The sequence below is a fragment of the Cygnus atratus genome, chromosome 4, assembly GCF_013377495.2.
Source record: "Cygnus atratus isolate AKBS03 ecotype Queensland, Australia chromosome 4, CAtr_DNAZoo_HiC_assembly, whole genome shotgun sequence".
Classification (NCBI taxonomy): Eukaryota; Metazoa; Chordata; class Aves; order Anseriformes; family Anatidae; genus Cygnus; species Cygnus atratus.
Genome location: NC_066365.1, coordinates 34,859,993 through 34,882,606, shown reverse-complemented (window position 1 = coordinate 34,882,606; position 22,614 = coordinate 34,859,993). Strand labels below are relative to the sequence as shown.

Genomic DNA, 22,614 nt, shown 5'->3' with positions numbered 1-22,614 from the left:
TACACCAAATCAAATTATGTCAGATTATACACCAAAAAAAAACCCACAACCTTTCTCCAACAAAAATAGCCCATTCAATACAAAGTGACTGCATATTTTTGATGTAATAGGCTGCAGCTTAATCATTTCAACCTTTAATTACTGCTTCAGATAATGAATATTTTGAACATATGCTTCTCCACTCTGGAAGAAGACATGAATGAAACAAGTTTATATGCATGCTATGTGTGTGTGTGTTGGGGGAGGGAGCAGCACACTGAACAGCAAAAGGAACCAAGTGGCAACAATTGGAGGAAATGGTATCTGTAACAGCTGCTCCTTTCAGATTCCCCTAGAAGGAGACTGCCTGAGGTGGACCACAGCACAAAAGGATAAAGAAGATGAAAACTGATGCAAAGCAGGGAAATAACTGCTGAGACCCCTGAGTCTACACCCGAGTAGTCCCAAGCTGTGTGGCAAGACCTCTTTAGCATGCTACAGAAGCTGGTGATGAACTACATATTACCATGAGGCAAACTGGCTCCTAGCAGTATTGTCTGCATGTTATGTGTAATGATAACCAGTAGTCCTTTGGGAGCAGGATGCAATGATTTCATCTCTGTAAGCATCTGAGCTCCCCTTGGATACAGAGACCATTAAACTGAGAACAGAAGGGTAAATTTTAGGCAATGATTTCTAATTGGAGAGTGAAGACAACTTGTGCTCAACAGTACTGTCAACCACTGATATTTTACTGCTGCCTATATTGATCATTGCTAAGCACAAAAGGAACTAAAATGTTACCCCTTTTTCTTAGTCCCATAATGTACAACATATTTTCTGAATGAAAGTACTTTATTGGTTTCTTATGTAAGATTATTGGAAATGTCACTATTTTAGAAATCCTTATTTTTATCGCAAAATATTGATATTTTCATTACAGGTAAAATACCATTGTATACTCTAATAAAATTTATCTATTTATGTTTTGTACTCCAGAGAATTTCTTTCCCTTTTAATTAAAGCGCATATTGCTTTCCATACCTGTTAACTGTTTTTGTAAAGCTAAAAACAATAGGCACAACCTTTTATGTATACACTTTAAATTAACAGTAGTACATTACAAAATTCAAGGTTCCATAATATTCCTTAAAATAAATATATAAATAAATTATGTATGTAAAAAAAAAAAAAGAAAAGAAATAGAACTTCCAAGTGATTCCTGTAACTTTTTGGCAGGGGACATGGGGGAGCAATGTTGGGAAAGGAGTAGCTATAAAATTTAAGGAAAATGGACCCTGAGGAAACAATGCCAGGGCATCTAATATTTTTGATACTTTCAAGGGTAGTTTGATCCCTTTTATAGCACAGAGACTGTACAGTCTTGTTCATTAATGAATTTATACTGCGAAGAAGAGATCAAATGTGCATGATGGCTTTGTTTAGCCTATTTATTTGTCTTACTGCTCTTCATCATCCAATCAACTTATTCTGACTCTCAGAAACTTAACAAGAATAGTTGATCAGGTAAAAATACCTTCATACTTGTTGGTCAAAAAACAACGCAGATGAAACTCAGCACAAAAACAACTCTATCCTAATCTTTCATACTGTATTTCTTGGGATCAAATATCCGCTCTTTTATTGCTGTTACAACCCTTAGATATAATTTCATAAAATTTTATGCAGACTTCTCATTCTGAGATATTTTCATGTTCACTTGGACTGAAAGTGATGTGAGAGCAGATTCTCTGGCTTCTTTGAGTAGAAATTTGTTATCTACAACATAAACATTCTACTTTCCAGAATTCATTTGATTTAGAAGAAAAGGCTATCAGCTTTGAAGAATTATATATAAAGATGGTCAAAAACTTTTGGAAAAATCATATCACAATCATTAAAAGCATGTAAGGGCATATTTCAAGAGAAATCTAGAACCCACCCTACACAGCAGAAGCCAACTGTCCTTAAACTCACACTCCATTCACTCTATTACTTCTATTGGTCTCCTTCTGAGAAAGATATACAACCACAACAACAACAACAAAAAAATGCACTCTATAAAACATGCTCATTTATAAAATACTGAGTCACTGCACAGTTAAAGTAACAAACAAAAAAAAGAAATTGTCCAGCTGATTAATTGCAATAATCATGAATAAAACATTCAGAAAAATACATTTCCCACATTTTTCAGTGGGTCATTGAAAACTGAGACCTCTCTGATGACTGGCACAGACAAATCAAGTTGATGCTTATCTTTCTTCACCCACTGACCTAAGATGAACTACAAGAACCCTCCTTCCAGAGTTGTCACATGCAGAATTCTCACTATTTGAATTATTGTGTATGGGAGGCTCAAGGGAAACATGTGAACAGGAACTTGAAGTCATGCATCAACAGAAGAGATTACATCAGCACTACAGCTTTTCACACCAAAAGTAACTCATATTTCTCCTACATATTCTGAAAAGCTCTACGTGTGGATTGACAGTTTTAATTGTTGCTCACAAACGTGCTGTATCAAGCTACTTTCAAAAATTGTTTTTTGTGTGTGTGGGGGGTTGTTTTTAATAAAATCATAGCTAAATTAAACTAGGTACAATTATTTTGTGTGTGTAAGAATACAGGAGAGAAAAACTAGTCACATATAACTTGAGTTGTCAATTTATGTTATTTCTACAGAACCATGCCTGGAAACCTCAACTTTGTTCTGGAACTCACTGGAACCAAAGTTGCTTAAGCCACTTGGATGTCTGTCTGCAGAACTAGATACAGTTATAAAAGGTCTGTAAGGCAAGCCTCTCCACACCTTTTCTGCTATACAAAACTCCTAAGATGACAAGGAGGCAGTGAAAGGCATTGGGAAAATTAAAGCAACTTTAAAATAAACTTACTGATAATGCTGTCTTTTCTTCGCCAGCAAAATGATACGCCAAACTTAAGCAATATGCAGCCTCTCCTTCCATCTTTTTATCACCTCCTGAAGAACAGATTAAAGTTACAGTTACCAGTGCAGTCTTAACAAAATTACATTAGCACAGACAGGTCTTGCAGTTTATTAAACAACATGTAGGTGTTTATATACTGTAGTATTTTTTTTCCTTTCCCTTACCTTTGCCATTTATATCTTTTTATCCATCCAAAACAGAGCTGCTTCTATATAGATAGGTAATTAAAAACAGAGGCCATGGATTTAAACAAAGTTCAACAAGAAAGTTCAACAAAATCAGAGAAAATATCTTTCAGTAAGTAATGCAGAACAATCAATTTAATGTGTTGTTCTCTGATCATGAACTGTTTAATAAAATATAAAATATAATAATATATGAAAAATTTCCCTCCAGAACATGGGCATCTATTAAAAAATAATTTGTAAACAAAAACAAAGCCTGTAGAAATGAACATCTAAAAACATCTTTTGACAACTAAGTAGTAGTAAACTACTGGAAAAAAAAGTCTGGAAGATGGTGTTTATTTTCATTTGCAAGTAATAAATAACTATGTAAAATGAAAAGGCAGATATCCAGCAGATAATATCACTCAAAAATTGCCAAATCAACAGTGACTAGATAACCAAAAATCTCAACTTCCATCAGTGACCTCACTTTCTGATTATGGGTTCACTGTTTTATACCGTAATATTCTCCCACAATATTGGGTTTTTGGAGATAAAGCTTTTAGGAATCTAAACCATTCTTTGTCATCAGCAAGGTCTTTCTGCTTTAGTGAGATCTGGAAGTGTAATGATAGCAATTGTCTTTGACTTTCAAAGGAAATAATCACTCAGTTGAACACTTAACACTTCCTACTTCAATCTTGGGAAAATCAGGGCATGCACATCAAATAGAGGAACGGGAAAGTTATTCTACACCTACCTTCTTTTGCCATTCTGAAAGCTTTTCTTAGCATTTTGATGGCCTGTTCTTGTTCTTTGTTTTCTAGCATTTTGTCTGCTAGTAATGTATAAATTCTCCAAAGGTGCTCACATGCCAGTGAATTGTAAGTACGGCCTGTCTCATCCTTCCATGTTGAGCCCTCTGTTAATTGATAAAATGCTTCAAAATGCTCAGCAGCCTTCATGACATGACCTGAAAAATGTGACTCATAATTACAATCAGTGTAATCAACATTTTGAGAAGTTATTAGTGTATAATCATTTTATCACTAGAAAGTAAATCGCATCCCAATCATTTCACAGATTTTTCAGAAATCTTCAATGTCTAACTATATCTAAGGTGCTGGAACATACTGCCAAATTTCAGTTACCAGTAATATTGTAATTTAAACTTTTCACATTTTAAAATAGCTTTTCTTTGTAGATTCAAAATGTTGAAGGTCTATGATCCCAAGGGTATTAAGACAGAATTTTCTAGAAAATACATCCATTATAGATGCATGAAGACAGCCTTTGTGGATCTCAAATTAAAAAAAAAAAATCACATGTATGCATAAACAGTCACGGCTCAATCTGTTCCTCAAGTTTCCTTTTCCATAAAGGAAACCTGTTGCAATGTGGAAAACAGAGGTATCAAAACTGTGGAAAAGAACCTTTATTTAAATAAATGAATTGATAAAAGACAAAGCAATACAAAGAAATTTATTCAAGGATTATTAGTAGACCAACTCTGGTGAGTCTATGCTGTAGGATTACTGGAAGGGCATGAACCACTAACACATTAAGTATTGAGCCTAGAGTAACACACTTTAAGGTCTTCAAATGTAAGCTACTCAAACATCTTTAAGGCGAAAGTTAAATTCACTTGAACATGCAATTAGTTCCTCCCTCCCTTGCTAGCTTCAGCTAGCTTTTTACATGCAGTCTAGGAGATATCCAGGCTTTCTGGACAGTGGAAATTCAAAGCCCCTTGAAAGAACATTTTTTTTTTCCTTATACATAAGGAAACAAGGTTAGAGGAAAACTAGTAGAAAGCAGGTAAGCTAAGACCATTAGCATACAAAATACATTCCGGACACAGTACCTTGTTTTACAAAGGATGTTCTATAGCAAGGGAGAATTGTGAAGGTAACCCTTCTTTCATCAATTTATGTGTGTGAGAGAGAGAAAAGAGAGAGAGAGAGAGAGAGAGAGAGATGAAGGAGTTATGTCCCATGGATAATCAATATATCAATTATTATTTCTATTAAAAGCTGAAACAGGCAATTAACTAAGTTTGCTTAGATGTGCTTGCAGTTAACACCTCCTCTGAAACATGATCTGTAAAAAATGGATACTGTTTTGCAGACTTTTTACAGTGCTTGTATTCAAAGTACAAAAAGAACTGGTAAAGAATTGAGAACGAAGGATCGAAGAAGGATCCTGTTTTCTATTTGTATGAAAGGAAGGGAGAGCAGTTCAGAGAATGGCCTGCTTTAAGCATTGTAAGGCAAAACAAGGCTAGTTCCCCAGGCCTCCAGCCAACCCAACAGTGCTCAAGAGTGAAGTGCCAGTTGAAAGGGAGGACATCCTACAGCCGGCCTTACTCGGTTCTACCACAGCAGAGGACAGGTTTTGAAGAGATGGCCCAAGATATTGGAAAAAGTCTTACTGCCACAGTAGGTACAAGACCCTGTAAACTGACAGGAAAACATGTATATATTTTTTCTAAAATATCACATACTTGACATAACACTGAACAAACAGAAATGCAAAGTGAAATTATCATGACCAAAACCAGTTTAGTTTAAGGATTGAGTGCTGGTAGATGGAACAGGAAATGGAGATGCAGATGTGCAAAACCCAAATCACTTTCCATTCTAAAGAGACTTCCAAATTTTATTTGGGTTTCTGCCTATCCAGATAACTTCTTAGGGGAAGTCCAACTCAGAAATCAACAGAATTGCAGTTATCCAGGTTGCTAAACACAGATCTTAGATACTAACTGAAGAAACTGGTATTGGGTTTCTAACAAAGAATGGGAAGATAAGTTTAAGTTTAACAGGTTGATCTAGCATTCTATCCACTTGGATACTCACAAGGATAAGAGTCCTCCTTGAAATTCTCCCCACAGTCTACAAACCAACAGATTGTCTTTTCCAAAGGATATAGCCATGCATTTATGTGGTCTAGTTTTACTACACCTGTAAAGGATTCTCTAGTATAAAAGAGTTTAATTCATGTATAACTCAAAAACTTCTAGTAAGAATGTGAAATAGCAAACGAATGGTATGAACTGGACACACAATTTGAAACTGAACAGAGTATCTGAGTTTCTCCTAAGACACTTAAATATAAACTCTTAGACGGACATTCATGTTAACTACATGTGCATCCCTCAGAACTATTGTTTAGATTGTCAGGACGATCAGATATGGTAATTCCTATCCATGCTCCCTCATTTGCAACATCCCCTTGAGAAAGTTTGTCAGTTTGGAAATTGAACTCATATATTCCATGTACCCCATAGTTCTTAAGAGTTGGCCTAACCATAAGAGCTTTGAGCTGGCATCCTTTTTGCCAGATCTCAATGAAAACTCTTTAGAGAACAATCCATCTACATCAAGCTTCAAAATACAGAAGTAGTATATTCTTTCTGGTAGCACTCAAATGGAACTAAATTAAAATACTTCATTGAACTACCCATAAAGACTGTGAAGTAAAAACCAACACATTCTGGTCACAAAAATGCCAAAAAGATGATGACAAGGAAAAAAAAAAAAAAGCTAATTTAAAAAATATTTGCTAAAACAAGGGAGGGATGAAATTCCTGACCTGAAAGCCCTTACACAGATGGAAATATGATGACTGAAGACTCTTTCAAGAAATACTAGCAATTTGCAACCTGCAGACCTCTCAAATTTGTGGAAGGTAAAACATTTTAGATATCAAAATTCATTTCTCCATCAAAATCACCTGTAATCCCTTTTTCTCATTGACAAATGACATACCATACTATTTACTTAATCAATAATATTTATGTGAACCTCAAATGCTTGTGGAAAGATAATGTCTTCAGGGGGATGGCAGGTTTATTTACTCTGATGAGTTGGTTCAGTCGGAATTGCTCTGGCCAGTGCATTCTGATTTTTAAACTCTTAACTATTGTAACTGTTAGGCACAGGCAGAGGTGGATGCTGTCTAAACATTTTGAAAAGCATTTCTGAGAATAAGAAAAAAATAATCTGAGCAGTGACAACATAGAGTTTTAAATAGCTTTTGTTGTCAATTGAAAAAAAGCATAAAGAAAAATTAGAAGAAAAACAATGAGTAGGAAACTAATTTGAAATAGTCTGTAGAATTACATCCTTTATATCTCTAAGAATTCAAAGAGAACATCCAAAATTGCTTCTAGGAAATCCGTATTTGAAAATTCTACTTGCAAAATCTGACAGAAAGGAGTATAACTATTTCCAGTTAACAACATTAACAGCAATTACATATTTATTCTTCCCACTGCCACACAGAAATTAGCTCAGTGCATACTAAATGGAGGTTGAGAATCTTTGATACCTCTTCCAGCTTTATAAAAGGAATCATAAAGCAGAAATGAAACTCCTACAACATGTACACTACCACTAGTAAAGTGTTATAGTTCAATGGAACTCAGGACATAACAAAAGAAACCCTATCTGAAATAGTTTAATCATATATGGTAGGTAAACATTGTCATAATATAATTTTGTGAGTAAAGAATCAGTTTTAAACAATTATATCAAAATGATATAATTGACAAAGACATGACTCAGCCAGTAACGTATCAAATTTTGGAAATGATGCTCATCTTCACAGCAACTATGTATGCATGAACAAAGATTTGTGCTATGGCTTTCATTGAACTTAGTTGCTTAGACGTCAAAAAATAGATCTATTAATTCAAACAAAAGAACTCAATGTAATTTTGTAAATACTGAAGAGAAACATTTTCATATTATCTGAAACTTCTTTTATAATTCCTCTTCCAAAAACCTACTCCAAAGTATACATTTGTTATATCAAAATAGATATTTTGGGGAAATTTCAACCACAATGGTGACTTCTATTTTGCCTTTTTTTTTTTTTGAGTAGAAAGATTGACTAGATATTAACACAAATGGGTTTAAATGTGAAGCTGCCATAAAAGCAGGCACATAAATGTAATTCTCCCAGCCGCTATTTTGATGCACATTTTTGATTCCATGAATATTTTATGAAATGGCCCAAACTAAAGCCATATAACATTCCTGCATTACTGATGCTTGCGCCCGTAAGCTACAAACATTAGAGGCATGATTGAGTGCATTAAAATGAACTCATTCAGCAGTGCATTGATTACTTGAAGGAGGGAAGGAAAAAAAAAAGAGTTACTCCCACTTAAGAACACAGCACACAAACCTGAAGTTTTCAGTATAGAAATTAAAGATAGCAGATTTGAATAATATGGTATTGAATAAATAAATTCAGTGCAAAACTGTCTAGAGTTCTTTATACACAATTCTGACATTAATTAGGTGAGATGTTAATTAGGTCCACAGATTGCTTCCAGTAGTGAACAGGTAATTTAAAATGTCACAATCTGCAAAATGCAGTGACTGACCTGTTCCAGCTCCATGCCTCAGCAGTACTGAAAGTACCTAATGATTTCCTTTTCTACCAGCTTGTACATTTACCAATGAAAATAATGCCACAGAAACAATTGCATAAAAAAGTGACAGGCCTGCTAGGTACATTGCTTCAACAGCACTGGTGTATGCAGAAAGCACATTTAATTCTAAATTGTAGACATTTGTTGAGGACTTTAGAAAACATTCCACTTCAGCTTAAAACAACAACCAAAAGGAACAATAAAGCTTTACATATATATTGCAGTATATTTTAGTCTAGAAGTAGGACATCTTTTGTAATCATTTCTTTCAACCATACTGTGTGGACATAAAATCTGCTTGAAGCAACAGATAATGGTAGCAAAAAGAAAAGGAAAAAATGTTATTACCATTTAAAAAGATACAGGTTTACATTTCATTTTAACTGCGTGAACTATTTGTATTATTTTTATTTCCGACATTCAGTTATGATAACTATGTTAGCGCTATTCAGACTAAAATAGTTAAAAATCTTGCAGTTTCCAATGTAAGCCTCTATCTACAGAGTTTATAAATCTTCAACATGCACTGGGCAGTCAAACAAAAAACCTCACAATAACCAGAAAAGCAAGTTCTCATTCAGTAAATAGCTGAACCACCCTGGACTCCTGAGGTCAAGTTAATTGTACGGAAGTCACTAGAACTGATCTTAGATGCAAACCCCAAGTTTATATAGCAATCAGCAACAGCAAGACAAAATTACGAAAAAGATTTAGGATAAAACTTTTCCATAGTTCTGCAAGGTCCCTCTAAAACACAACTGATCATCAGATATAAATCAAGGAGAGCACTTTTAAGATAAACAGTTATTGTCATCTACTATACAGGAGTTGACAACATTGTTTAGAAAGATGCCACAGAGATTTTTAGCAAAATGACATAGGCAGTTAATAAGAATACTGTAATGAACATGCTTGCTCATCACAGCATATCCTGACCAATTTCCCACTTTGACAATACACCAGTAGCATAACTCTACTTATATAGAGTATAATATACTCCCCAGAGTATATAAGAGGCTCTAGGTCAATTGAAAGCTTGCCAGAGCAGTAGAAGGTTTGAGGCTTAGAAGGAAGGAGATAGGAGGAAAGCTGAGCACCACACAGCCTGGGATATGGCATTGGTGTACTGAGACTGCAATGCAACAAGATGGTATTTTATGCTCACCTGCCTGGGCCAAGAACTGCTGGGCTAACCCTTGGTATTGCAATGTAAAATAAATAAATAAATAAATAAATTAAAAATATATATATATAAAATTTCTGCTGACACTAGTTAAGCAACTATCTGTTGTCCAAAAGGAAAAATAAAACCACGGGAATCCAGTAATCCAGTGAGAGCTACATCACTGTGTATAGTGATACCGTATGTATCACTCTAACAGATCCATGTCCTTCTTATTCTGGTGCTCCCGGAGCTAAACACATTACTCCAGGTGGGATCTTACAAGAGCAGAGTAGAGACAATCACTTATTGTACTGTATTACAGCACATCATCAACATAAGATATTAAAAATGCTTTAAAAATATGTTGTTTAAAGATTTTTAAGGGACGCCTCATAAACTAGGGATACCACTACTTTCAGCGTCTGCTTGCCTGTCTGTCCCTAATCCCTTCCCCTGGTTCTGCTACAAAGGCTGCAGACAAGGAAGGGATTCCCATGTGCAGCTGAAACAACAGCTGCTTTGGGGATAGTTTACTGTGGACCAGCAAGAGGAACAACTGGATTAACTGAAGGGCACATTAACATGAAGAACTGCTGTGAAAAAACTTCTTGTTCTTAAAAGGAAGCATGGGAAGTACAGGAGGAACAGGCACTCTTGCAGAGGAGCCCAGAACAAATATCCTTCTCTTGCCTTTCTTTCACTTACTACACCAAATTAGAGAATTTTGTACCCTCAACATTCTTGGTTAGCTCCAGGCCTTCTTAAGTTGCCTCTGGCTCTACATAAACCTTTCTAATATTTTCTCTAAGAGACATACTGCTACTTCTCTAGACCTATTGCCACAACTCACAGTAAGTCTACAAAGAAAATCTGGTGTCAATTACATGATTTCTCCTGAAAATATATGTGCACACAGCTTGCATGTACTTCACAGAGTGGGACAAAACCGACAACATATTGACACGCATGAAAGATTATGATAAATCAAAGAGTGATTTTACACTAAATGTAATTCTTAAATGACTCCAGAAGTTTGAAACACATCTGTAAATACTTTCTTACTATCTGAACCACTTTATTTCACTGATTTTTCCCTTTACTTTAGACTTACTTAGCTGTGGAAAGAATACTGCTTTGGCCATTTTCACAGAAGTTTAGGTCTGAGATGAAATCTAGGATCTCTGAAGACTTTGCAACACTAACTGTACGTACTCTTCCAAGACCAATGCCCAAATTCAGGGGAAAAAAAGAAGAAAAAAAAGAGAACAGGTCATATATGAGAATTCTACTAACTCTTCTGTTACACATCCATGTTCAAAGGAACCAACATAGCAAATTTTGTTTTACGATTAAAATTCCTTTAACTTTTTAGGTTAACATATTCTATGAAAGCAACATTTGTCAAATGCCTTCTTCTGACTTGATTGTACATAAACAAATACTATTTGATATAAATCAACCGTAATCTAGAGGAGAACTTTGCAGACACAGTACTGAACAGCAGCAGAGTACTGTTCAGTGTACCCCTTTTAAGAGAATTCTTGCTTCCTGGTAACATTCAAGACTTCTTTTTCATACTTGCAAAGCATCAACAAAGTGCTTCCTACCTACAGAGGCTATATAAAATGCAAAGTAAATTCAGAAAGCTCACAATTTAGGGCTCCAGCCTCTGACTACAAGCAAGCCTACATTCAAGCGAGATGTTTGAACTTCATGTTTCACAAATATTTCAGTGTTCATATGCAGGTACCAAACGCAGAGAGAGAGGAGAGAGGTGAAAATGCAATGATGAATAGTGAAATATGACAAGTTTTGCAGTTTTATTTTTCAGGGAAAAATTATTTATTTTTCATTTTTTTTATTTTAATTTTTTAAGGTTGATATAACCAAATGAAAACAAGTTATATCATTGTTTATATATCCTCCAAGGATGTATGATCATTATCTTTTAAATACAGAAGGTGGCACTGAAGCAGATTAGTTTCATTTGAAATTGCATTTTTGCTAACACACATCAAATGCTTACCTCAGTTTAAATAATTTTTTTAGTGATTAGGGTTTATTCAGATTCTACCCCTACTCCACTTACTTTCCACAGCATCCAGTTATAAACTTAATATCAGATGCAATGCTCCAGCACCAGAGCTGTTGTGCAGATAGTCTACTTCAAAAGGATGCTTGGAGTAGCAAGGTTGGACTAATGACCTCCTGAGGTCCCTTTCCACTTGATTTATATGATTCTCTGAAGAGTAAGATATATTTTTATTAATAGTTCCGTAATGTTTGTTTTACATATGAATTCTACACATTACTGATAATGGCTGTGGAAATGCAGTCCCATTGACAATAGCTTTACTCCAATCAGCTCTCAGTTCCACAGAGAAGGCACCTCTGGAAATAGCATCTCCTCTATCAGTTACTAAAAGGAAACACTCCTTCAGGAAAGTTTATCTAATATGATGACAACTGCAGATTCAGCTGTCCAACACCTTGCAAAGCTTTGAAGAAAAAAAAGTTTAAAAAAAAAGTTAGTGAGTGGGCAGCTTTGAATGAAGCTTCATTTCAGAACTACTCATTAAGCAGTAAATAATTAAAATACCTGGAAAAGACAGGTAAAATACAAGCAGAAATGTCAGTAATAGACATGAAAGAGAAGAATTAAAAAAGCAAAGAAATAATTCATTTGAAGTTTTAATAAAGTTTCATTTGCAGTCTTGTTTAAAGATATATCAGACTTTAGGGATGTAACCTAATTACATTTTTATTCTAAGTTCTATTCAAAGACCTTGGACTTTGAATCTTTAACACAGATCAAACATTGTATAATTTACCCATGGCTATCAATACTTTAAAAAGTTCTCTTCATTAGATGCCATAGTCTTATGAACATGCACATAAAGCAAACAGGACAACATTTGATACAACAAACTTTAATAAAGGATATGATTCTTATTGATATGTATATATAAACAATTAATGAGTGCTACACATTATATTCAAGTCCACATAAAATGTTTTTTCTAAAATATTTCTGATAGGATGTCTTTCAATTTTCAATGTAAACAACAGTAATACTTTTTTTTGAGTAATTTTAGGAACTATTTAAATTGAACTTTACAGTCACCAAATACCTAAGAACACTTTTTTTATTTTTTTGCATATGTGATAGAATTTCTATGGAAAACACAAATTACACAGATTAGAATTAGCACTATTGCAATGCTATGAATATTTTGAAAAGCTTTTCATTACAAAGAATACAGATTTGTCCCTAGGTGTTACATCAAAACAGAAAGATTCTCCATTTGAAGAATTAGCATAGGCACATGGTAGTGTTGGTGAAAGGATTTAGCAAACCTGTTTTTTTTTCCTAATGTAAAGAATATTATTACACACAATGAAGTGGTAATACACATTGATTTAAATCAACTGATGGAGAAGCATGAAGATATATTCACAGTATTAATTTTCAGAAGTGAAAATAGGAACCCTGCAGAACTCTCACTGAGTTTTGTTACTCAAAACATCTTCATTGCCTACCAACACTTCTTAAAAAATTAATAAAAATTATTTGAAGAATATTTTTTGATCAATTCAGCAGGCCCTTTTTGCTTTCACATTGTGTCTTCAGAAGCTTTTTTCAGACTTTCTTAAGAGTATACTAATTTGAATTGAAAACACACAATTTCTATAACATCAATTTAAAACAGTACCTGCCAATTCAACACTAGTAACAATCGTGTAATAATAAGATGTCATTCATCTGGGAACTACATTCTGTACTTGCATGAGGATAAGCTCAATTAATTAAGCCTTTTAAATCTGTCCTTCCCAAGAATCTATCTGGATTTATGGCTGCTTCTGTCTGCCACTGACTGACAGAGAAAAGCATTGTATCTGAAGACTTGATCTCCTAGTAATTTTCTACTTAAAACATTTTAATTATTTACTTATATTTATTTATACATTTATTTTTATTTTTTTCCTAGCTAACTTATGCATTCAATTCTTAAGCAATCAGAAAAAAATATAACTGCTTTATAGTGCAAATGCAGAATAACAGAAGTTATGGTCAGTTTATATGGTGAAAAGTAAATGTTAGAAGTGTTTAAAATGGTCAAACTGGACATGCAGAACTCTATTTCCATTAAGGAAACACTTCTTTCTAAAGTTCCCTAATGCAGAGACTCTTTTTAAGTGTATGTTTCTACATAAGCTCAAGGATAAAATTTAGCAATGGGTATATGCAGCCAAAGGTACAGGATTTTGGGACCTGTGAATAAGTTTTCAGATCTGAGCTATTTGTCAAGTCCTTTTTCTGAAAAAATTGTTTGGAATCAATCTTAGAAATTAGCAATCTGGGATACGCAACTGGAGTGGGGGATATCATGTCAGATCGATGGTATTTGGTTACTGCTGGATGTGGTTTGTTATGTAAAGAAGAATTAAAAGCACAGATAAACATGCTATGTGACTTCTACAGAACAAACACTACAAAAAGACATTTTTACTTAGTCTACAAAGGAAACAAGTCTATGTGATAATCCTGTCCCCCAAGTGGATTCGGAATGAACTTCACCTTCATTTGTTAAGAGTTGGTAAGACGTCCACAGCAGTCAACAGCACATCCACGTAAATCTTTCAGTTTATCACAGCACACACTGAATCCTACCAAGCGCAGGTGTTACAGAAGCAAAAAGGAAGCGGTATTGTATAAACACAGAACAAAAAGTTGGTTCCGGCCTCAAAGGATATACAGTCTAAATCTCTAGATCTAACATTCACCTTATTTAGACCACTGTCATATTTTGACCAGCACTCAGGCTTCCTATAATAATAATAATAATAATAAAAAGTACATTGGCATTTGTATCTTTAAATCCCCTTACTCTTTTTGGTCAAAACTATGAGACATCCCAATATAAAGATAAAGAAAGAAGAAAGGAAATTATGAGACTAATCTCTTCTCAAAAATCACAAATTTATTTGGCCTTCCTTACAAAAAGGAAACTCTAACACAGATGCAAGGATAGATGAAACCAAAAAGGCCTTTATTAGCTGAGCTGCAGCTTTGACTTTTGATTCTGAAAAAAGAAACGTGATCCATTTTAGGTTTCCCTCCTTCAGTGTCAGACCTGTACTTCTGAATACAACAGTATGGACCTCTAGATACTGGCTTTACACCCTACAGTGGAAACATAGCATTAAATACACAGGTTGGCTAGTTTATCAGATGCAGCAATATTGTTATCAGTAACAGTTCTGCACTCTATGAGTAGTGAAGAAATTTATCACTTCATAAATGTTGTCCCACTGGTTTATTTTATTTACCAGCCATTTCTAATTTTGTAATTGGATGGTAAAGGTGCACTTTTCATTTCTACATTATACAGCACAATGAAGATTTGCTGTTTAAATGGACTTGGCAGACCTGCAATACAGACAATGGTATATAGTTATATTAATGTAGAAGGTGCATGTGAGCCATCCATCCCCTGGGTGAATTTTATTCTGGATATCCTTAGGAATCTCCTAGCAAAATATTATATAATATTATGATAATAATATGATAATATAATTAAAATAAATTCACAAAAATTACTCAAAAAAGCATGAGAATTTTCAGAAGCAACTTTAGTTTTTTTTTTCTTTTTTTTTTTTTTTTTTTTAAGTCTAAATATAAATTATTTCTGCCTGAAGGCAAACCAGTTGGGGAAATTCTGCTTAAATGGGCATATTTCCTCTGCATAGATACTCATGAACATATGCTGAGTTTCCCTCAATTATTTATAAATTACATTTTTTAATTGAAAAGCACTTGCCAGAAACAATTAAAAACATGAAATCAACAATTACTTAGCAATGGATTAAATAGGGCCTGCTAAGAACAAGAAACAGTCAGTTTAGATATTTTATGTTCCAAAGCAAAAAGATGCCAGGAACTGACTTCAATTTGTTGTTTACCAAATAAACTCAGTAATTAGTACTTAAACTTCAAAAGCTTGAATCAAATGTCCATTAAACTCAAAAGGAATCTTTCCACCAACTTTTGCAATGCCTTGATTAAAACCTTTAGTTTCGATGACAGGTAGAATCCTAATCCTTGATCTTAATCCAGATCTTGAAAGTCTGTAAGAACCCCATTTTTTTCCACAACAAATTAATTATCAATTCCCTTGTGTTCAGTAGGCCTTTCCACCAGAAAAGTCTCTATCAAATCTTAATACATAAAATAGACTGTATTTATTAGGTCCAATTCATTTTTTGGGGGGTGTGGGAGGTGTGGGTGCAGGGGGAGATGAGAAATGCTCAGCTCTAGCATAGCATTGTCCTGACTGAACACCAATGGGAGCTTAACATTGCTTATAATTAAGGCAGAAATGGATCAAGACTGAACACTTAAAAAACCTCTACTAATTTGCAGAACATGACAGGTTTTTTTTTTTAATGTCTAAATATATTTCAGAAAGGACTAAGGAGACCCTGATCAGGAATTCTTTAAGATTTGGAATCCAAGAGCACATAAAGAAAAACAAAATAGGGTTTATGGATTAGCTGAATGCCATATCTAACAGTTTTGCATGCTGTACCTTTCTCTCACTTGTTCTGCCTGCCTTTAGTGTTTCTGGTCTGTAAGCATTTCAAAAAAAGTATTACCTACACTTTTGTTGATCCTTATGTGCTAGCAGAAAATAAATCCAATGACTAAGTCACCACTGCATTGAGATTAATGGCATAATTTTCACACATCTCGCAGTTCTTGTACCAGGGGAGATGCAGTTTCTGGCATGGCACTGATTTACATTTGGAATTTGTTGGGGGAAGTTTTATTCATTGGACTCTACTTCGAAACTTACATGCTTCTTCAGAACTAGTTACTTAAATGTACCCAGAAACGTCTCCAAGCACTGCAACCAACAGGTATGGAAAAGTGCAGCTATTCTAGTAAACTCCTTGAAAACAGTGTGGCTGCATGAAAACTGCCTATTAGGAAGTACTTGCAAAACTCCTAACTGCCAAACTCTATGCCCATAAATAATTGCAAGGGAGGGAAGTTCAAATTAGCAGAAACTAACAGCAAGTGTGGGACTATTAGCATCACTTTAGCACTATCCTGCACTCCTGTGTCCACAGACATCCCTGGATGCTCTTTGATTTACTAATACAGGAACCGAAGCATGGCCTGTGAATGTCTACCTTCATTGCTAATGCCTGAAAGGTAACTGCTGAGATCCTTGCACCATTTGAGGGTGGGAGGATAGATATTCATAAGATCATAGTGATGATGTTTTCTTTGCTTCCTCCAGAGTTCTTGATGTCACTCTACCTGCTCCACTTTCCCACAGGCAGCGTACCACCAACTGATCTTTTTGTAGCGGTTTGCCTTAAAGGAAGAGTGCTCATGCATCTGTACTAGAAGAACGCCATCAGATATGTTCATTAGTTACCTTTAAGCTTGTCTCACAAAGGCAGAATTGCTTGACATTAAGACTGAAATTTTGGTGTCTGGACTACTGGCTTTAAAGCACTGGCTATATATATATATATGTACACACCTATACACACATGTATATACAAACACTTGCAATGGCCGTGATGGTCGCTTTTAGAACAAGCACACCTTCAGATGTCTATTTTTATTATGTTTTTTGAACATATAGACACATTCCATCTGATCCTCTTACAACCTATTTGAAGTAAATAGCTCCTATAAGTACAATTTCTTTGTTTCCCCTTGACTCCTTTTTTTACTCATATAAGTTATCTGAAATTTTCAAATGCGTATGTTTAAGTTCTACATCATTTCTTGAATGATAGATGTTAACTATTTAATACAAAACAGAAAGCCCTCAAATATTGTAATGATGAGCACTGGCAATATAAGAACACATACAAGCCAGCACTGGCCATTATAGATCAATACACTCAGCCTTTATTTCTTCTGTAAGATAGAACTGTGCAAACCTGAACTTTGTAATTAACTTCAGCAGAATTTACACTAATAAGTTAGAACTATCATAGTCTGTCCTCAGACTATAATAATCTTATTCTGTTATACACAGAATACACGCATTTATAATGATGATTCTGATTATTACTTCCAGAAAGACATCCAAAACACAAGAATAAAAATATTTTTTGAAATTCCTTTTTTTTTTTTTTTTTTAAATAAAACTGAGATTCTGCCATGAAGCCAATGCCTACTTGAATGATAAATAATGCTGGATTTAATAAGACAAAATATAAGAATATGAATTGCCTTTTCAACATGCATAAAGTAACATCATGACATTTAATTACTCTATGAGAAAATGACTAGTAACCTAACTAATAAAACTATATAATATCAGCTCCCTGAGGAAATACAAACTATGAGATAAGTACAGCCAATTGAATGGTATCATAACCTGAACACTTCTGCAATAATCCATGAGTAGCTTCTCATCTGGGTAACTCAGAGACCTAATTTCACAAACACATTTTTTTTTCTTAAAAGAAGAGGTAAAAAAAACTCATTCTGTAAAGAACTGCCACTGAAATCATGTCTGCTCCAAGCAGAATATTCTATTTGCGTCTGTAGCAGGCTACTCAGTTATTACTGTTTTCTTTCCCTTATGTACTCACAGCTACTACTCACATCTGCATCCAAATACCATGGCTGCAGTCTATACAACTGACACTTCAAATATTTAGCTTTCAAGATTAATGAACATCAGATTATATCCAACCTCTAGGACAGGGACCAGGCTGAAAGTCAAAGAACTTCAGATTTGATTACACAATAAGTACTCACATTTATTGATTCTCTTCTAAGGCAAACAACAATTTTTACAACAAGTACCTATTTAACTTCATACTCCCAAGTAATATATATTTATCCTCCTAAGCATATACAGATGACTTCCATTCACAAATAAAAAAATACATTCATGCGTGCATACTATTAGATATGAATATCTTGTACCAGTTCTTTTCAGCTCCCTCACCCAATAGAGTAAGACTAACATCTCATTCTTTTCAAGTTTTCCTCTCTTCCTGGCTGCATTATTAATCAATGGAATTAATATAGATATGATGATTTAAATCAGTTGAAAATATAATGTAAATGTTAGACATCATTCGTGTACATATAAATACTGGAATGTGTGTTTGTATGTATGTACACATACACATTCCCATATATGCATATTCGTGTACACATACACCTCTATACATATGTATCTATTCCTGTATATGTATATATCCCGACAGGAAGAAGGCACCTGACTCCTTCAGTTCGCTATCAAATTAGACTACACCATTATAAATAATGGAAGAAAAAAAATATCATACAATTTACAAGCTGTGCCTATTCGTTCTAAAATCAAAAATAGTGTGTTCAGACTTTAACACATGACACCATTAATACTTACGTAATTTTATACAATCCCAACACAACATCTGCTCTTACAATATTTCTGCACTCAAAACTTGCAATTTAATATTTCACCTTCTGAAAATACAAAGCGCAAAGAATACATCTGCTGTCTTTTTCTCAGTGGTCCCTCAAAACAAATCCTATGCTTTCTCTCAGCTTCTTGATTTTTTCACCTCTCTCTATGGAAATAAAAAATTTGCAAAAGACAGATGCTGTCGATTCAGTGGAACTTTACCCTGGACAGTGAGAAATGCACCTTGTTTTCTCTCTCCTTACCAACGTTACTACAAAGCCTTTCTTCTGGAAGTTTCTAGTATTTTACACCAGGAAAATGAAACTTCCCCTCCGCTAAACATTTCTAAGTGTATTTAATAACTTCACTTACATGCTTTTCAATAGGATTGAATGCTTAAAGATATATAAGTATTCAATAGTTTTTGCTTAACACATCTTAATGTTAGGTAATGTTAAAAAAAAAAAAGTTTGGCAGTGGCATGGCAAATGGTTGCGAGTCACACTCTGTATGAGTCCTTAAAGATAGATAGGAATGTTTGCTTTTATTTGCCTTCTTATAATTTTATGTTTTAGTAACTGAAGACCCAGGTGAAAAGGTTGCAAAAAAAAAAAAAAAAAATCGAAATCCAGCAACTTCAATCATTTTATTCTACCGAGGATCAGATAACCTAATTAAGCATTTTTCACTCAAAATGAAAATGACTTGGTTATGACTGGCTGGGCTTTAAGCAAGTGTTATTTTATCTACTGGGAAACTGAATCTAGCTTAGCTTCAATTCCTGGAATAAAACTGGAATAAATAATCAAACAGATTATTCCCAAGCATGTAGATAAAACATGAAAATGTATTACAACCAATGCCAATACATCAAGAGCGAATGTCATCAGACCAAACTTCTTTTTAAGTTAGTAAAGTTTTCCTCACTGTCATAACTTCCTCGTAAAGCATTAGGGAAGCATAGTTCACCTGTAACTACTGTTAGGTGAGTGCAAATTGGTTGGGAAATCCTATAGATACACACTGGTTATCGGTAATTCACTGTCAGAATAGAAAAAGGCACTCAGTAAGTTGCCACGGGTCCCTGTACTAGGTCCAGTATAATACCTAGTATTTTTTATTAAGGATCTCTATTACAGAATCAAAAGATTATTATATGTTCAAATGATATCAAACTGGGAAGAAAACAAAGCATGTTGAAAGACAACATCAGAAGTCAAAAACAATCTTGACAATTTCTAGTTAACTGTCTACAAAATACTCAGTGCAAAAAAATAAACAAACAAAACGTATTTATAACAGGCAGGAATAACTGGTGATCCCAGAATGGCAAACAGAATAGCTAATTAACAGTTCTTCAGAAAAGAATTTAGAAATTACTGAAGACCATGAACTGAATATGAGAATGCAATTTATGCAATGAACAATGTGGATGTCATACATGAAAATACAAATAACTGTACAACTTGGAAGAAAAGTAGTTCACTTCATTTTATCTATCACTGGGGTATGAATTCCAATTTTAAAATTGAATCCAGTTCTGGATGTTGCAGGCAAGAAAAATATGACAGATATGACACCAGTTCAGAGGAAATAGCATGAATGACTACCAGTCTAGAAGACATGAGGAAATATTAAGTTGGGATTTTTCAGCTGTAAGGGAACATGGGAGGAAATAAATAAAAAAAGAAAATCACAACAAAAGCCTACAGATTTTATGTTTCATGTCCAAGTTTTTCCTGGGAAAATGGGAAGCTAGGCCATCATTCAAAACATACCCATTCTGGCAGCCATTTACTAGAATTGCACTATTTACACAAAATATTTCAGTTTCTGTGGATTTTTTTCCCTGAGAAAAGCCATTCTAGCTGAGAAACCGAGCACAAGCTGTGCTCAGGGTTGGGAACATTTTCAACCCACGAAGTAACATCTATAAACAAAAAATAATGACCGTGCAAATCACATATTTGAATAAATGGTTAGGAGAAAAAGTGTATTCAGGAATTAACACTGGAAGATAGGTTTTATTCAGTTGCTTGAGTCTCTTGATATAATACAAACATAGGAAAACCTTTTTCATACGCATCTTGTTATACACACACAACCCCCTCTGCCATTAAAGGTAACGTATTATTTTTAAAATATGGAAACAAAGGTAATAGTTACCTTAATTAACACCTTATATCACTTTCAGAGATTCACAGTTTGAGGATACAGACACAGAAATGAAGAAATGGAGCTTAAGGTAAGGTATAAAGCTGAAGCAAACATCACTATGGCAGTCACATACAAACAAACATCATGTGATCTTCAGGTAAGAGAAACAGAAGATTTTAAAAAGAGTACAAAAAACTGTAGTCTCTTTTATCCAAGTGTAAGTTTTCCATCGTTGAGGCAGGATTAAACTAAATTATGTCTTCATACCTCATTTAAATCAAACCAGTTTGTGTAACTACAGATGCCACTCTATTTATCCACCTGTGGCCTGAAGCAGCATTACCAGTCTCTTGTCAAAAATACACAAAAGGAAATAGGTTTAACACAGAGGACCTCTGTGCTAAATGGATATTCCCTTTAAACTTAGGCTTTGGTTTTCATCTGACTGAATACTTCCAACTGTTGATGGAAAGTAAACAGAGAAAATGGGTCTATGAATAATTACAGACTTTGTCTGTTTGCTACTCCAAAAACGAAAATTGAAATAGCTTTTAAACTTCTTATAAATTATGGTTGCAAACCAATTTTACATAGAAATACAGTGCCCTGTAACAAAACACAAATTACAAAATAAGACCATCTTAATGCTGATATAACATAGCATTATGAGCTCAGTGACTTACCTTGTTCCTCATTGATGAGGCCCACGTGTGCATGTGCTTGTGCTCGTCTTTTCCCACCATCAGTTTTTATTAGATGAGCAGTGTTAAAGCATCGTTCATAAAAGTAAGTCCTTAACCATTTGTCCTCAGGGTCATTGAAACAGTAGGCCAAGTTAAGCTGGTTATCATACACCTCCCCATAGTGCCCTTTAAAAACAAATAATAGTCAAAATGCTAGTTTTCATCAGCTTTCACAAAACTTACACATTACAGCAATCAGGATATAATGAAAATGAAGGAATATTTATATATCCAGCACACAAATACTACCAAGCTCTCCTACATATCAAGGAAATATGATAAAGTGAAAATGACAACCTTCCAAATTAGGCATAATTGAAAATGCAGTCTAGCAAAACTGCAATGAATTGCTATCATTTTATTTTTTATTTTTTTATTTTATTATTATTTTTTTTTTTTTACAAACACAAAACTTAGTTCAATAAAACACACAAAAGCTCTAAAAGACTCATTGAAAGACAGAAGCCAGAGTGAGCAAAAAGACCCACACATCCAGTTTCTACTGGAGAAGTGTTTGAAGCACTGAGACCTGAAAAGACACTGAATGCTTTCAAAACAGGTCTGAGGTAGCAGCCATG

At 34.4% G+C, this 22,614-nt stretch overlaps 1 protein-coding gene across 3 annotated transcripts in view; it reads right to left on the bottom strand.

Moving 5' to 3' along the window:
• The window catches only part of TTC29 (tetratricopeptide repeat domain 29), a 204,567-nt gene that overhangs the window by 70,877 nt on the left and 111,076 nt on the right, over positions 1–22,614 (bottom strand). For all 3 annotated transcript variants that reach the window (XM_050710240.1, XM_035547159.2, XM_035547170.2), the window contains 3 exons: positions 21,977–22,162; positions 3,858–4,070; positions 2,877–2,962 (listed from right to left, as the gene is read on the bottom strand). In XM_050710240.1, coding sequence (XP_050566197.1) covers positions 2,877–2,962; positions 3,858–4,070; positions 21,977–22,162 — 485 coding nt within the window. The remainder of the gene's footprint in view (positions 1–2,876; positions 2,963–3,857; positions 4,071–21,976; positions 22,163–22,614) is intronic.